At 43.3% G+C, this 17,463-nt stretch overlaps 3 protein-coding genes and 4 non-coding genes across 8 annotated transcripts in view; 1 reads left to right on the forward strand and 6 right to left on the reverse strand.

Annotated features, from left to right (window-relative positions):
• The first annotated feature begins 2,410 nt into the window (after positions 1-2,410).
• LOC147325392 (uncharacterized) lies at positions 2,411-7,035 on the forward strand. Its single transcript, XM_086299922.1, has 3 exons — positions 2,411-3,042; positions 3,360-3,495; positions 5,303-7,035. Exons 1-3 carry the CDS (start codon positions 2,453-2,455, stop codon positions 6,050-6,052), a joined length of 1,476 nt encoding a protein of 491 aa, XP_086156048.1. The 5' UTR covers positions 2,411-2,452; the 3' UTR covers positions 6,053-7,035.
• On the reverse strand, positions 6,719-10,925 carry rpl17 (ribosomal protein L17). The gene is made up of 7 exons (XM_086299923.1): positions 10,876-10,925; positions 10,448-10,497; positions 10,229-10,269; positions 8,833-8,967; positions 8,552-8,650; positions 7,155-7,346; positions 6,719-6,800 (listed from the first exon to the last, which is right to left on the reverse strand). The coding sequence occupies exons 2-7, from the start codon at positions 10,485-10,487 to the stop codon at positions 6,753-6,755; spliced, it is 555 nt and encodes a 184-aa protein (XP_086156049.1). The 5' UTR covers positions 10,488-10,497; positions 10,876-10,925; the 3' UTR covers positions 6,719-6,752.
• LOC147325394 (small nucleolar RNA SNORD58) lies at positions 6,873-6,940 on the reverse strand. The gene has a single exon (XR_015130664.1). It is a non-coding gene; the product is annotated as a small nucleolar RNA SNORD58 (small nucleolar RNA).
• On the reverse strand, positions 7,622-7,688 carry LOC147325395 (small nucleolar RNA SNORD58). The gene has a single exon (XR_015130663.1). It is a non-coding gene; the product is annotated as a small nucleolar RNA SNORD58 (small nucleolar RNA).
• LOC147325396 (small nucleolar RNA SNORD58) lies at positions 8,730-8,797 on the reverse strand. The gene has a single exon (XR_015130662.1). It is a non-coding gene; the product is annotated as a small nucleolar RNA SNORD58 (small nucleolar RNA).
• LOC147325397 (small nucleolar RNA SNORD58) lies at positions 10,336-10,405 on the reverse strand. Its single transcript, XR_015130665.1, has one exon. It is a non-coding gene; the product is annotated as a small nucleolar RNA SNORD58 (small nucleolar RNA).
• Positions 10,926-12,970: 2,045 nt separating the features above from the next.
• Positions 12,971-17,463, reverse strand: part of mfhas1 (multifunctional ROCO family signaling regulator 1) — a 28,664-nt gene continuing 24,171 nt past the window's right edge. Inside the window, exons 2-3 of one of the 2 annotated variants that reach the window (XM_086299925.1) lie at positions 15,552-15,848; positions 12,971-14,829 (exon numbers count right to left, since the gene is read on the reverse strand). In XM_086299925.1, coding sequence (XP_086156051.1) covers positions 15,718-15,848 — 131 coding nt within the window. In that variant the 3' untranslated portion in view covers positions 12,971-14,829; positions 15,552-15,717. Of the gene's footprint in view, positions 14,830-15,518; positions 15,849-17,463 lie in introns of both variants that reach the window. The other variant, XM_086299924.1, reaches the window with a different exon arrangement.

Consider the following 17,463-nt stretch of genomic DNA (forward strand, 5'->3'; position numbering starts at 1 on the left):
ACTTCCTGTTTTACAGTCTCTCGTCAGTATGCGTCATGTTGTGTTCACTCCTGCCCTGTCTCATTATGATTATCTGTGTCAGCTGTGTTTCCCGTGTGCTCCCACTTCCCTCATTAACCCTCTGTGTATTTATGTCCGCGTCTCCCTCAGTTCAGTGTCGTGTTCTCCCTCATGACTGTGTGCCCTTCTGTGTGTTTCCTCATGAGTCAGTTCCTTTATGACTTCCCAGTTTAGTTTCATATTATTTTGTATCGTCTTAACTTCCGTCAGCAATAAAACTGTTTTGAGTTCATTCCTGCCTCCGTGTGCTTGCGTTTGGGTCCTCATCCTGCCTGCACACAGCCTATTCATGACACGTCCACCTAAACTCACAGGATGAAGAAGGAGAGCGCTGATCAGAAATGCTCTGGGGGTGCTTCTCTTCAGCAGGGACAGGGAAGCTGGTCAGAGTTGATGGGAAGATGGATGGAGCCAAATACAGGGCAATCTTGGAAGAAAACCTGTCTGCAAAAGACTTGAGACTGGGGCAGAGGTTCACCTTCCAGCAAGACAACGACCCTAAACATAAAGCCAGTGCAACAATGGAATGGTTTAAAACAAAACACATCCATGTGTTAGACTGGCCCAGTCAAAGTCCAGATCTAAATCCAATCGAGAACCTGTGGCAAGATCTGAAAACTGCTGTTCACAAACGCTGTCCATCTAATCTGACTGAGCTTGAGCTGCTTTCCAAAGAAGAATGGGCAAGGATTTCAGTCTGTAGATGTGCAAAGCTGGTAGAGACATTGCAATGGAATCCAATAAATCTCCAATAAAATTGATTCATGTTTGTGGCTGTAATGTGACAAAATGTGGAAAAGTTCAAGGGGCCGAATACTTTTGCAAGCCACTGTAGATATGATACAAACCACTGCAGCGCAGTACCTGTAATACCTACAGCATGTTCTAATCGCTCTAATAGGATATTATGGTCGACAGTATCGAATGCTGCACTAAGGTCTAGCAGGACAAGCACAGAGATGAGTCCACTGTCAGAGGCCATAAGAAGATCATTTGTAACCCTTCACTAAAGCTGTTTCTGTGATGAGCTCTGAAACCTGACTGAAACTCTTCAAATAAACCATTCCTCTGCAGTTGATCAGTTAGCTGTTTAACAACTACTCTTTCAAGGATTTTTGAGATGAAAGGAAGGTTGGAGATTGGCCTTTAATTACCTAAGTTGCTGGGTCAAGAGATGGATTTTTAAGTAACGGTTTAAGGCCTGTGGTACACAGCCGATTATAAGAGATGTGTTGATCATATTAAAGATCCATCCATCTATCCATTTTATTCCACTTATCCGGGGCCGGGTCGCGGGGGCAGCAGCCCAAGCAGAAAAGCCCAGACCTCCCTCTCCCCAGCCACTTCCTCCAGCTTGTCCGGGGGAACACCGAGGCGTTCACAGGCCAGCCGAGAGATAAAATCTTTCCAGCATATCCTGGGTCTGCCCCGGGTCCTCCCGGTGGGAAATGCCCGGAACACCCCACCCAGGAGGCATCGTTGTCAGATGCCTGAACCACCTCAACTGGCTTCTTTCGATGTGGTGGAGGAGCAGCGGTTCTACTCTGAGCCCCTCTCGAATAGCTGAACCTCTCACCCTATCTCTGAGGGAGAGGCCAGCCACCCTTTGGAGGAAGCCCATTTCCAACACTTGTATCCGCAATCTCATTCTTTCGGTCACTACCCACAGCTCGTGACCATAAGTGAGGGTAGGGACGTAGATCGACCGGTAAATTGAGAGCTTTGCTTTTACGCTCAGCTCTCTCTGCACCACAACAGACCGGTGCAGCATGCGCATCACTGCAGCTGCAGCACCAATCCGTCTGTCGATCTCCCGCTCCCTTCTCCCATCCCTCGTGAACAAGACCCTGAGATACTTGAACTCCTCAACTTGGGGCAGAAACTCGTCCTGACCTGGAGTGGGCACTCCACCCTTTTCTGGCTGAGGACATTGGTCTCAGATTTGCTGATTCTCATTCCCACCGCTTCACAGTCAGCTGCGAACCATTCCAAGGTGAGCTAGAGGCCAGAAAGCTGGAGGCTTCAATTAATTAATGGCAGGACTTCTTTTAGCACTGTTGTAGGAATGGGGTGTAAAATCAGTGTTGGGGATTAACGAAATACATGTACCGGCATTACGTATTTAAAATACAACATTTGAGTAACTGTATTCCGTTACGTTACCATTTGGAAAAGGTGGTATTCAGAATACAGTTACTTTGTTGAAATAAATAGATTACACTGCGGGTTTTTTTTTCTTCCTGTTTCATATGTTAGGCTGTCCCCTCTCTATTCTTGGTAATGGACTACTTGCACTACGGCATGTGACGTATTTCCGTTTCCAAATACTACCGCTTGGGCGTTTCCGGTATGTTTGTTTATCTATCGGTAGCTATGCTAACGTCACTTCAGAATGAGTATAAAAAGGAAAGTATTTAAAACAGAATATTTTCAAAAACAGCAGAAGAAATACTCCGAGCATTGCTGTGTCCCACTTTGTTCGGCTTCAGCCAAATTTAACGGCATACTAAGTTTTCATGGTGTTCCGACCCATTCTGACTTGAGAAGACAATGGCTGGTAAACATACATCATTTCACAATTACCTCTCACACCAGGGTCTGCAGCAGACATTTCGCCAGTGATCAACTCATAGAGCCAACAACCCTTGATGGTCGAAGGTGGCTTATTAAAGGTGCTGTACCAACACTTTTTGAGTGGAATGGCTATAAAGTTGAACCACCGCGGCGTAGTGTTTGGGAGAGAACGGAGCGACGCCTTGAACTAGTTCCTCCTGACGATCAAGAAGAGCACAGTCTTACAAGAGATCATGACTACTGCTCAGTCCCTGAGCCGTCTGCATTGGACATATCCGCATCAGCTGCAGAAGACCTGTCCGAAGACGTGGAGACTCTGAGGAAGGAAATACAGGAGTTACGTGTCCAGCGAGAATTTGGGTTACAGCGTTTTGCTGGCTCCGACACTGACATCCGATTCTATACCAGGTACACCTAAGTTCTATTCAAGCTAACTGTTTAAAATATACCAAGGTCACCATCAGTTAAATTTCGAAAGTGTTTCCAGTCTTAATGAAACACAATAGAAATTTACTTTTTCTCTGCTGATTGTATGTTTCATGTAGATGCTTTAGTATTTAAACGATATCCTAATGCTACAGGTAAAATACAACACCAAATAGACTCTTAATCAGACTATGTTATACAGCATACCATTAGCATATTTGTCACAGTTTATATTATTTTTATGTCAGTGTGTAATGTTAATTAATGATTGACACGATGTATGTCTCTCTCGTGAATAGATTTCCAAGCTATGATCATTTGATGGCATTTTGGTTTTTGATTGAGCCTTGCATCTATAAAATGATCCAGGTTTCAAGAGCCAAGTCAGCTGCCAATAGGAACGAAGAAGTGTTGACACGTGCACGCACATCAACAGTAGGTTATGGGTTTGTTGGTAGTTAGAACTAGAGGTGTAATTTTAATGTATTTATGTACAATAACATTACATTATGTACAATAGCATGTATGCTAAAGGACTCAGCATCCTTTACATACATACACCTGTGTACTACAGCACCTCATTGTTTACCCCATAGTACGGTATGGTATGCATAACCATTACAAAACATTTAGCCAAGAAAAGCGTAATTTTACTACAGGGAGTGCAGAATTATTAGGCAAATGAGTATTTTGTCCACATCATCCTCTTCATGCATGTTGTCTTACTCCAAGCTGTATAGGCTCGAAAGCCTACTACCAATTAAGCATATTAGGTGATGTGCATCTCTGTAATGAGAAGGGGTGTGGTCTAATGACATCAACACCCTGTATCAGGTGTGCATAATTATTAGGCAACGTCCTTTCCTTTGGCAAAATGGGTCAAAAGAAGGACTTGACAGGCTCAGAAAAGTCAAAAATAGTGAGATATCTTGCAGAGGGATGCAGCAGTCTCAAAATTGCAAAGCTTCTGAAGCGTGATCATCGAACAATCAAGCGTTTCATTCAAAATAGTCAACAGGGTCGCAAGAAGCGTGTGGAAAAACCAAGGCGCCAAATAACTGCCCATGAACTGAGAAAAGTCAAGCGTGCAGCTGCCAAGATGCCACTTGCCACCAGTTTGGCCATATTTCAGAGCTGCAACATCACTGGAGTGCCCAAAAGCACAAGGTGTGCAATACTCAGAGACATGGCCAAGGTAAGAAAGGCTGAAAGACGACCACCACTGAACAAGACACACAAGCTGAAACGTCAAGACTGGGCCAAGAAATATCTTGAGACTGATTTTTCTAAGGTTTTATGGACTGATGAAATGAGAGTGAGTCTTGATGGGCCAGATGGATGGGCCCGTGGCTGGATTGGTAAAGGGCAGAGAGCTCCAGTCCGACTCAGACGCCAGCAAGGTGGAGTACTGGTTTGGGCTGGTATCATCAAAGATGAGCCTGTGGGGCCTTTTCGGGTTGAGGATGGAGTCAAGCTCAACTCCCAGTTCTACTGCCAGTTTCTGGAAGACACCTTCTTCAAGCAGTGGTACAGGAAGAAGTCTGCATCCTTCAAGAAAAACATGATTTTCATGCAGGACAATGCTCCATCACATGCGTCCAAGTACTCCACAGCGTGGCTGGCAAGAAAGGGTATAAAAGAAGAAAAACTAATGACATGGCCTCCTTGTTCACCTGATCTGAACCCCATTGAGAGTGAGATTTACAAGGAGGGAAAACAGTACACCTCTCTGAACAGTGTCTGGGAGGCTGTGGTTGCTGCTGCACACAATGTTGATGGTGAACAGATCAAAACACTGACAGAATCCATGGATGGCAGGCTTCTGAGTGTCCTTGCAAAGAAAGGTGGCTATATTGGTCGCTGATTTGTTTTTGTTTTGTTTTTGAATGTCAGAAATGTATATTTGTGAATGTGGAGATGTTATATTGGTTTCACTGGTAAAAATAAATAATTGAAATGGGTATATATTTGGTTTTTGTTAAGTTGCCTAATAATTATGCACAGTAATAGTCACCTGCACACACAGATATCCCCCTAAAATAGCTAAAACTAAAAACAAACTAAAAACTACTTCCAAAAACATTCAGCTTTGATATTAATGAGTTTTTTGGGTTCATTGAGAACATGGTTGTTGTTCAATAATAAAATTATTCCTCAAAAATACAACTTGCCTAATAATTCTGCACTCCCTGTAGTTCATAGCTTAAGGAGTAACATTTTCCCTTTTGTTTTCACCTTTCAGAGGCAGCTGCTACAGCCAATTGACGAGTTCTTTCTTTTCCTGGTTTTCCTGTCAGTTGGTTTGAAGGAGAGGGACCTGGCACATCGATTTAGCATACACCAGTCCACAGTGAGCCGCATTATTGCAACATGGACAATTTTTCTTGCCACTGCACTGGGGTCTCAATGCATCTGGCTTACATGTGCAGACGTGCAAGCTTACCTCTCTGAGGAATTCAAAGATTTCTCAGACACCCAGATGATCCTTGACTGTACAGAGCTGAGGTGTCAGACACCATCCTCACCACTTCTCCAAAGTGAAATGTACTCTTCGTACAAATCCCACTGTACGATGAAAGCCCTGGTTGGCATAGCTCCACATGGTCCAGTGACATTCATCTCTAATCTGTATGCTGGTTCGGTTAGTGACAAGGAACTATTCAAACAATCAGGCATTGCTGAGAAGTTGACTGAAGACATGGCAGTGATGGTAGATAAGGGCTTCCTAATCACAGATTGTTGTAAATGCAAAGTGTACTGCCCACCTTTTCTATCTAAGCAGAAGCAGATGCCAGCATACCAGGTTAAGGAGACGCAGGCCATAGCCAGACTCAGGGTACATGTGGAGCGAGTCATTAGGAGGATAAAACAGAACAAACTTTTTGATAGCATCATTACCATGTCACATGTTTACAATATCAACCAACTGTTTGCAGTAGCATGTATGCTGTCAAATTACCAGAACACAGCATTAGTTAAAAAAATGGGTTAAGTGAGACAAGATGGATTTTTCCCAAGACACCAGTGCCAGTACCAGGAACTTATGGAAAATGACCTGCAGCTGAGGCCACTACAGTTGCATTTCTTCCTTGACAATACTTGATTACAGAACTGGTACTTGAGTGCTGATAGTTGAGTTCCAGTTATTGTTAAGTCTAACTCATTGCAAATGTTGAATGTTAATAATACTGTTTAATTATACTACTATATTACTACTCAGAGTCAACAAAATTGTTTATCAAAATTATAGTTAAATCACTAAATCGTCAGAGAATCACATTTGCTCAACACCTGCCACAGGTGGATGAACCCGAATGCTGCTTCAATACCTCAACTCTTTACGCTCATTGTTATAAACAGCTGCACTCACAGTTCAGACCCTCACTGTGGCATTAATATTTATGTTTATTGTAAACTTTTATTCTGCATCTGCTGCTGGAATATCATTTTCAGCTCTGTGAAGTACATGTCCAGTAAAACAAAAGATAACTTGATTTTAATCGTTCAGGGTTGTAAACAGGTCACAGTAGGCTTAAGGTCTTTTATTTTGAAAAGCACAGAGGAATAACCCATCAGCTGCTAAAGCAGCAGCTGAGGTTTATTTTGAAGGAGGAACATTGCTTTCAGGTATGCTTGGTGAAAGAAACGAGTCCGAGTCTTCTCTCATAACAAGTTTCAGGTTTATTAGAATTTTACTCGCGTGCCATCAGCTTCTGCTTCTTCAGCTTCTTCTGTGAAACCTGCAGAGAGAAGAGAGAGGCAGAGTTATGACATCATCGATCAGAGAGTTTGCACCGCTGCCTTGGCCAACAGTCGCTCAGTTTTAACAGGGTTGTTTTCATGGAGAATCCAAAGGTGTCCTAAGGAGTCATCACTGCGACAGATGATGAAGAGGAGGAAGGTGACGGGTTCAGATGTGCAGCCAGAGGAGCAGGATTCACTGTGTTTGCTGTGGCATTCATGGGACCTTCAGTAAAAGGGAAATCACAGCTCTCCAGGTCCCAAGAGACTAAGCCAACTTTAATTCCCCTAACCTCGCTCCGTGCTGCATGTTTGAAGCCCCACCCCTCGCTCTTCCCTCTCCACGTTCTCACCTTTTTCTTCTGGGCGACCTCCTCCTCGGGCTTGGGGACGATCTGCTCCTTTTCTGTCAGGATCATCTCAATGTGGCACGGCGAGCTCATGTAGGGGTTGATGCGGCCGTGGGCGCGGTACGTACGCCTCCTCATCTTTGGCGCCTTGTTTACCTGGATGTGCTCAATGACCAGAGAGTCCACGTCCAGACCCTGAAAGCACAAACACGGGTCAGAACCACCACGAGAAAATAGGACTCCATCGATCCTTTCAGAGCTCAAATCATCAGATATTAATCATTTATTAATCAAAGGCTCTGATTGGTTCACCTATTGCTTCCAAACATTTGGAGATGAAGACTAAACGTCACCCGAGAAACCAACTGCAGATCAATAGATGCTCAGACATCAATAATCAAACTGAGGCCTGAAGCATGTGATCATTAAAGTGGTGTTGTCCTCTCGTTCCAGCTGTCTGTGATTCTCAGATTGCTCAGACTGTAATTGTTCTTTTCATGGTTAATACAAAGGTGTCCTAAATGGTCATCACTGCAATCTGCTGCTCACCGATCAGCTCAACAACAACCAGCTCCACAGAGCTGAAACCGAGCTCAGGGTCATCTCAACGTCTCCGCCTGCCCTCATGTGGAAGCTCGCCTCCCTAAAGCCTGCCTGTGATCGCCACCTGTAGGCTGATGTCACGATGCAGATAATCATTTTAAACTTAAAGAACGCTCTTATGTCATAACTTCATGAAATCAAAGCCAGTGTCCTCAGGGACCTGCTTTCTGTTGGACCAACAAAATCCAGATATGCTCAATAGATTTAGATCAAATGTGCATACTCTGTCACGTTTAAGAAGTTGAAACGCACGACGAGTGTCATTGAGAGAAAAATATTAGTGTTCAGTTTGAGAACCAAGTTAAAATGTGAGATTAAAGTGTCGATAAGTCAAAGCTGCCACGGCTCCTTTAGTTCATAAAAACAGCGTGATGAGTTCAAGGACGTCACAGAGGCAGTACAGAAAGCTGCGTCTGGGAAACAGCAGGATGGATGTTACAGCTCATGCCATACAGACGAGCTACGACTCATCACAGACATAAGACAGCTAACTCATTTGCAGAACAGTCCAACATTTGGACTTTAGTCTTAAAATAAAAAAGTATTTTTCATTAATGCGACGCTGACATGCACACTACTTAAGAGACGCCACATTTAGAAAACTAACAACAATTCGATCACACAAACTACTTTGCACATCACTAGCACAGTTTCAGGTGTTTAAAGCTGCAGACAGACGGGTGTGACCTTCAGACTAAATTGGTATCGATCCTTTCAATATAAAAGTGTGTTCCAGGGAGTCCATCTCTCTGTCTGCTTGCTACACCCGTTGGCCCCTCACCTCCTCATGACCTCACCTTCAGCTCAGCGTTGCTCTCGGCATTCTTGAGCATGTGCAGGAGGAACTCGGCACTCTTCTTGGGCCAGCGTCCCTGGGTCCAGCCGTGCTGTTTGGCCTGAAAACAGAAAACATCAAAGGTGCTTTTAGACCATGCCTCAGAGCTCAGAGGCGGGGTAACTCTGGCCGCCTTCGCTGCTGCTCAGGTTCCTAGATTTAGTTTCATCTTTAATCCAAAGGTGTCCTAAGAAGGTCATCACTGCAGCTGTCAGAGTGATGCCACGCTCGCTGGGACCTCACCTGAGCACAGCGGCCAACGCCGCCGTTGTAGCGGCGGAAGGGGACGCACTGGTGCTTGACGATGACGTCCCTCAGGTACTTGTTGGCTTTGCGAATGTGCATGCCTTTGATGGCCTGGGCCGTCTCACGGGTGTTCTGAAAGTGAGGACACAGACGGGTCAGAGACCGGATCAACAAAGTGGCACCTTTATGTCGTAACCTTCATGACATCAGCATGACGTCCAGATGTCGGGTCAGTTCTGAGGGCCTCGGCCGTCACATTAGATTTAATGAAAGTTGAATGTGTTTATAGATTTTAGGGGAGGCAAACAAACCATCAGAGAATCTCTGCGATCTGATCGATTCGACAGAAAACCAAGTCTCTTTAATCCACAGCCAAACAAACCTAGGAGCACTGCAGCCATCTTTAAAACTACAGCTCCTCCCACTGACATAAACATTAGACCAGCAGCTCATTCAATCACAGCAGATTGTCTATTCAACATTTCTAAACACACAAAAGTTACTCAAGCCATTCACAGTAATTTATTTTTCCTGGAAAATCCTGACTTATTCACTCCTTATCCTCGGGAGCAGAGCTTTAAGTACCTGAGCTTAAATATTAACTTCAAATTATATACACAGAAATTCTATTTAATTACGGGAGGATTACACCTGTATTCAAAAGAGAGATTAAAAGTGTCACCAGTTATTTTCAGACATCTCACACATTCTGCAGCTGAAGCAGAGCTCCAAACAAACTGGGCTGTTCACAGAAACCAGGCTCATGCTGTTACCTGAAGCTCTAATGAACAGACCTCACTGAGGTTTATGCTTCAGCGAGACAACAACCTCGAAGGATATTTAACTACACATCACAGACAGCTCATAAACACCACTGACTCCTCCTGTGTGGTTTTTACATGTATCAGTGAGAGAACCATAATCACTTCTATCAGGACGATTAACCACAGCATCAATGTAAGGATCACTCAAACTGGGTGTGAGGAAGTGGAAAAACTGGGGGGGACAAACGTGTCTGCGTGAAATAAACTAACTACAGTACAGTGTTTCTATTGGCTGGGATCACAGATAGACATAATGCAAGAGTATAAAACATTTCAGTGCATCTCCCATCACTCCCGCGGCAACAAGCCATTCAGTTTCATGACTCTGAAGTAAAATTGGATCATTTTTCTCTACTGAGTCAGAGCACCATATTAACTCTGAACCCACATCCACGTGTGTTTAATGAGTTATTAGAGCCCAGATTCAGAAGCCTGCTGCTGCTCATGTAACCTACTCTGAGCCTCTACACACCTTTACACCTGAGAGAATCTACTTTAACATGGACACGCGTGAGATGACAGATGAACCCTGTGATCCCCTTTGTCTGTGCCCACATGTGGACTCTTACCTTGAAGTGCACCCGGAGGTTGGATCCCCTCGACTTGCATGCTGAAACACAGAGAGAAGCCGTTAGCACCCCCAGCAAAGACCCGGATCACTCCACCAGTGAGTGCGGCAGCTCAGTTGTGTCATTAGTTTGTTTTCATGTGGAATCCAAAGGTGTCCTAAGAGGTCATCACAGCCACCAGCTAACCCCCACACATAGCTGAAGTTCACCTTTACTCACATTTAGTCGGGTTCTCGGGGTCGAGAGAGTAGCGGACCATTGTCAGATATCTGTAAGAAGAGGCACACGTTAGTTTCCTCAGGCTAGCACACAGCAGGTAAGACCATCTTAGACAGCACCGTCTCAGGTGACGTTAAACAGATTTAAACCCCACAAACACGGAGAAAAGGAGCTGCTAGGGCCGCTTTACAACTCCTATCCACGCCACACGGAGCCAACATGGCGGACAGCCGCCGGAGCCACCAACCCGGCGTCTCCGCAAATATCTTCATAAAACTTCATTTAATGGCTCCAGACACACAATTCAACCATCAGCGCACACATTTACACACAGCTGACACGATCCAGATGCTTGCAGCGCAGGATGCAGTATTTTTACTCAGATTTAACATGGATTCTCCGCTTCGTGAGCGGGACAGAACTCCTACCTCTGAGGCCGCGGAAGGAAGAGGAAGTATCCCGGACGGCGCTCCTCTACTTCTGCCTTCCTGTGAGGGTTACCGCCCCCTGGCGGTGAGGAGGAGGAGGACGGTGCTCGGGGCGCAGTGAAGCGGAATGGACAGCAGGGGGTGGTATTTCACACACACACAAAATACGCGAGAAAAATTGTTATCCCGTGGTTACGCCATGATTATGACGTAAACACGATAATAGTGATGGGAAGTTTGTCTCTTTTCAGAGAGCCAGCTCTTGTGGCTCGAATCTCAAAGAAGAGCTGGCAGTTTTGGCTCCCAAATGGCTCTTAATTTATTATCATCTGTAGCCTCATATTTGACAAATATGAATGCTCTGTGTGTTGATAAACCCTTTTGCATTTAGTGTTTTTATGAGATGCCTTATAATTGCCTAATATTGTGTATTTGTTCTGTTAGAAAAGCAGGCATTCTTACTTTTGTATAATATTTTAATCAAACTTTTGCAGGATCAATTCCCATATGAAAAATTATAATATCTAATTTGATTAAATTAGTTTTTAATCATAAATATGACATACAGACAAAAGTCGGCAATACCCTGTTAATAAGAACTACAGTCGTCTTCTGCCTCTCATTCATGTTTTTTTTGTTTTTTTGTTTTGTTTTTTACAGCTCATTGTGTTCTACGTCCTGATTGGCTGTAGAGCATTGTCAATCAATCTCCGTGCTGTGTCGCCTGTACAGTACAGAATGTGTTTAACTTGTCAAATTTACATAAAGTGCTGTACTGTATGTTGTAAGTTTTCTCTCCAATAAACAACAATGTTGACGAAATGTGTTGCACCGTCGAAGGCAGAGGAAGATGCTAAGCATTGCACAAAAAGTTGGACTTCTGGACATGCTAACAGAATGTAGGAGTTACTGTATTTTTCAGATTATTAACTCATTCTTCTTGCTTCCTCTACTTCCGTACCATATCGTTGCTGTTGAATTCTCTCACAGCTGCTCTGTTCCCATATTCTGGACGTGAAAACAGGGTTTGATCTTTGGTTTCATTCTGTAATACTGGACTTATTTTTCTGCGTAGGTTTGAACTTTGAGAGTGGTTAAATAAGAAAATAAGAAAAGTGTGAAAATGTTGATGCCTGTCTGAGAACAGTGTATAAAATGTGTAGTGAGGGGTTTTACAGCCTTAAAATGTAATTGTGCCCAGAATGCACTTTGTGAATGATGATAAACAGATCAAACTACCAGCGTTAGCTTCTGTTCTTCAATGTCACAGACATGAAACTGCTGTAGGTTACTCCCACTGTGATAAATCCCCCACACTGAGGCTGTGACAGGAGGAGTGAAACAGTTTTTGACATTTTAAAGGTTTTTGTGTGGATATCTACTCGACTTATGAAATGAAAAATGTTGCTAATGCTAAAGAACTGATTCTGGAACCACTCGTGTGTATTCGGAGGGCCTGAACTCAAAAAATATTCGTAGTATGAAGGTAAATCTTAGCATGACTTTATTAAAATAATGTGTCATAATGTGTTTTCCTGATTTTACTTTACTTGATTTCCCTCTAGTGGGGAAGAGAAATTATAGTTAAAATTGATTCAGTGGTGGTCTTTTTTTTTTCACAAGCTGGAAACAAAATGCTTTATGAGGAATTTCAAGTGTCTGATGATTTTTCATTTTAAAAATATAAGTGCTTGTATTCACTCCAAGGACTCCTCCAGTTATCTGCTGCACAAAAATGCTCCACCCAAGAGTTCATAAATGAAGCGGTGGCACAAAAAACTGCAGTTCCTCTGATATCCAGAAGAGGCAGCAATGAGACCCATGTTGAAACTTTACAGCAGAAATAACTAGAACTCACCTGTTTAAACTGTATCAAGGCTTAAAGTTTGCATTATTGGGGGTGTGGCCTTTTGACTGACAGGTGGATGGCGACACAGCTGGTTGTAGCTGCTAGTTGACTGCTAGGCTTCTCCTGATTGAATTCTAAACTGAACTGGGCCTCTGGACCTTGTTTGTGCAGTTGTGACCTACAAACTGTACATTTACCCAGTGAAAAGGTGAAACTGTGTTTAGAGCGTGAATGAATGACATGGCCTGCAGGTATTAAAGCAGTCATTGTTTATTTGGTATTTCATGATGAACTGTGAGACGCTGGACGGAGCTACATAGAAAACCCCGTGTGCAGCCTCACAGTGAGTCATGCACATCATTGCACTGTAAAGAAAGTCAAAGCTCGAGTGACGACACCTCAGGCCAACATACAAAAATAAAGATATTATTTACAAACAGCAACATTTTCCCATCAGCACGTGTCAGTGTTTTCATCAGACAGTGAAAAGAAGTTCAACATGTAGAAATCACTGTGGTTTCATTAGAAGACGCACAAATATCTGTACACGTGCCACATCCTCGGCCCGAAGGCTCATCTGCTACCTTCACATCAGTGTGTTCATCACAGTGTGTCTGAGAGCGAGTGCAGACCACAGGCTCCGAAACCTCAGCAGCCCCACACCATTGCACACCCCACACTGTGGAAATGTTTGAGCAGCTCAGTCAGAGGATCTCCACACTCAGCATTCCTGTTTCTCACGGCTGAAAAAAATCAGTTTCATCATCTTCAAGTTAAAAAAAAATTTTTTTTTAAAATTTTTTTTAAATAAATTCTCTCTAAAACCTCGTTACCTGTTCAGTTCTGTTACAGTGTGTCGTGAATAATGTTTGTGTCACACGGTTAAACACTGTGATTGTGTTTATAGTTGCACACATGATAATATGTGATTGTGTGACTGTTGTTGTCCCAGCCCGAAATGTTTTAGGAGAAATATATTCACGAGATAATAACAAAAAAAGAAATGTTCAGTGAACGGCTACATGGTCCTACTAGTGCTGCTTTTTTCATGGGTTTCATGGGAGATGAACTGAACCTAATTTGATGAACATCAGAGAAGGAGAGACAGTAAAAGAAAAAATGTCCCCCTCAAAGCCCTGATGCTCTCAGAGCTTCTACAACTTTGTTCTTTTACTTATTTCATGAACTTAAGTTCATTTATTAATTAAGGTCACTAATAGGGTAAAACACGCCAGAGGAAAAATGGTTGAACTTCCTGCTGTTTTTGTCACCTGTGGTTTTAAGACTTATGCGTTTCCCCGTTAGCTCATCCCCATTCTCCCAGAGCTAACAGAGCCCATCACCAATCATTTACAATGTTTTCTAATTGTGAAACAGTAATTCTCATTATTTCTGCACAGCTAACAGTTTCTACACTGTTAGCTAGTAACCTCATTTTTAAATTGTGAATCATTAATTTTCACGATTTCTGCATTTTGAACCCATAATAGTTTTGTAATTGTTACCTTTAATTTCCATCAATTTTCTAATTGTGAAACGTTATTATCCATTTATCCCCATTGTTAGCCGTTGTTCCCACTGCTTTGCATTGTTTTCCCATTGCTTTTGTATTTTTGTATTGCTAACCATTAAATCCCACTGTTTCCCATTGGTAAGCATTATTTCCCATTATTTTCTCACAGTCATGTGTGAGTTGCTGATATTTTCCATTGTCTGTGTGAAATGAACACTTCCTGATGCTTGATACAGCGTTGATGCTGTAACTGCGTCTGTCCCATCATCACCTGAGATCTCCCGCAGAGCGCGTCGTGATCAGAGTCGCTCTGTGTCTCCAGCGGCGACCCGAACCTCAGTTTCACAGACTCCTCCCGACAAACTGTACGAAATAAGTGAAAATCCAAATGTCCTTCAGTCTTTACAGCCGTAGATTCACACAGGAGGAAGTGGGCGTTACTGTTTAGAGAGAAACGTGTGAAGCAGCGCGACTCGGTAACGGGACCGAGGAGGAGGAACCCTCATTAGATGCTACAGACTGTGTGGATCGCGTCGGGCTCACTGAAGCTCTTCAGATACCGCTCAGTGCGACGTGAAGAGGCGTCAGAGACCTGCAACACAAACAGGAAGTTAAATAGCCGCCAGGTGAAATCAAAGAGTATTTAATTCACTCGGTCTGACGGTCACGTAAAAAATGTAACTGTAGCAACGTTTACATAAAATCAAAGTAAGAAAAATAAGAAAAGCAAATAAAACTTCAAAAGGAAAAATGAACTCCAGGAACACGACAGAGTACGGTCATTGTATAAAACATATACTTTTTTATACTTTGAAATATAAAAATAATAGTAAAAAAAATTAATTTCAATTTAATTTGAATCATAAAGCTTCAAATCACAACAACAGTTAAGATAAGATAAGATAAAGACTCTACAACAATACAGTGAAGCCCCAACAATCAGACGGCCCCCTGTGACCAAGCGCTTTGGTGACAGTGGGAAGGAAAAACTCAGGTCACACTCTCCTCAGTGTAATATCACAATACAAGTAATACTTGTTCATACAGTATTATTAATTTATTTTTATTATTATTTTTTTGAAATATAAAAAATAAATAACCTGATTAAACCGAATGTTTGGTTTTACAGATTATAAAATGTGGAGGTTTTCTATCCATCGCAGTGTCCGTTGTTTTTATGGAGCTGATAAACGAAATCATTATTTTTATTTGTATCACCTGAATGTTTGTAAACAAAAATACAAACATAACAAAACAAAAGTGCATCTGGTGATTTCTGACCTTCGCTGCTGTGTTCTGTAATTACTGACGTACACGTGAAGCAGAGACCCGTCGAGCCGCTCGCTCTGACTGTGGAGGACGCGAAGTGGTGGTTGGTGGCTCAGAAAGGTGACAGACGATGGAAGCCGGAGGTCGGAGGTGGAGGCTCTGGTGACGCAGTGAAGACGAGCCAGGTCGGTGTAGATGGGTGGGCGGGGCTTCATTTGAGACAGGGGCTGAGCACGGTGGGGGTCGGGGGGTAAACGAGGGCCACGTTGACCCGCTCCGAGCCATTCTTTGGACAGACGATCTCGGTGAGGCCTTCGGGCCGCGGCTGGCTCAGCAGCTCACCTGCAACAGCGAGAACATCAAAGACGCTTTAATACAGGAAACAGGAAACAGAGGAAGTAGGACATTCCCGAAACATCACAGAGAAACCATCACACGTACAGAAAGCAGGATGCTCTGGTTTTAGGAACAGAAGAGGCAGCTGCTCTGCTGTTATCAGGGAGGAAAAGTTCTCCTCCAGCATTTCAGATATAAAACAATAAATTATCTGATGTTGGACCAGGATGCTGGGTGGACACTGATCTGCCAGTCAGACAGATCTCAAGGCAAATCCGCCTCCAGCTTCTGGAAGTTTCTCCTGTTCTCGCCTCTAGATTTGTAGTTGTTTTTTTTAATAATAAACTGCTGGCACAAATTTAAATAACTGAAGACTCACAGACATCTACAGGCAACAATAATCCTTCACACTAAACTCCATTTACTTGTCTTTAGTAAGAACCTGCAGCAGCAGAAGCTTTTATGAATTCGGCCACAAGGTGGCAGCAACGTCCAGCTGTGACTTCATGCTGCAGAGCAGAGTCCCACCAGCAGGGGGCGCCTGGTCCTCCTCTGTAAACTACAGTTTAAGGTCAGTCCTGGGTTTTGCTGCAGGTTTAGCTAGTGCACACAGCTGAGGGTCTCTGAGGTCAAAGTTCAGCCTGGATTCAGATTCAGGATAATTTTTTCCCCTCATTTTTATGTAATTTAAAAGTGCGGAGGAATAGATGTGTTTGTGTTACTGGGGTGAATTTCATGACGACGAGAGCTCTGAATTTTCTTCAAGCATGACCTGCTGATAAAGATACTTAAAAGGGGAAATGGTTATAGGAGGTGAAAGGTTAAAGGTCGAGGCAGAGATGTTTAGTTCAGTGTCTCAGCTCTCGTGCTCTGCAGGGCGTTTTTCTTCTACTCTCTCCACTGTTATTAGAACTCATAACAAGGCGAGATTTCTGTAAAGCAGTAACAGGTCTGAGCTCAGAGCTGCACACAGGCGGCTCTCTGACTTCAGTTTCCTGCAGGGCTGAACGCCGTTCCTGTGCACGTCTCCATTTATAAGGCGTCCTCATCGTTTGTGTTTCCGCTGTGGATAAAAATACGATTAAAATCACGCACACACTTCCTGTGTGATCCCTCGTGTGTTTCTCTGGCAAACAAAGAAAAGCTGCCATCTGCAGATCGACACAGCCATCCTTTTTCCTTCATCATCATTATGGCTCCCTCCTCATCGAACAGCTCAGAGCCCAGCCGGCGACTGCTTGAGGAGGTTCACGCGAGCTCCGCCGGGATTCAGTTTCTTACTCAAACCATGTTTATAAATCATTTTAATATCTTTTTCCATCCATGGAAAACTGTGTGAAAACTGGACTGGGTTAGTTTGAGCTTGTAGCCACGTGTTCTGTTTATAACTCTAAGCTGCACTTTATGAAATGATTAGCGCTCTCCATCTTTGGATGGATGTACTGATGAGGGTGGATGACGGATGACCTCAGGAAGCGTGTGACACGCCCTCCAGTACTGTTACAACTTGCCGTTCTAAAACACGTTTGAGTTGCTTTTTATTTCCCGTTTTATTTTGACAATCTCATCAGTTTCCACATTTTGAATTAGCATTCCTTATGTTCTCATAAGGAATGCTAAT

Source organism: Aulonocara sp. 'chitande type north' Nkhata Bay, linkage group LG7 (assembly GCF_057382095.1).
Source record: "Aulonocara sp. 'chitande type north' Nkhata Bay isolate Kocher_YH1m ecotype deep benthic linkage group LG7, A_spYH_male_GT1.1, whole genome shotgun sequence".
NCBI lineage: Eukaryota > Metazoa > Chordata > Actinopteri > Cichliformes > Cichlidae > Aulonocara > Aulonocara sp. 'chitande type north' Nkhata Bay.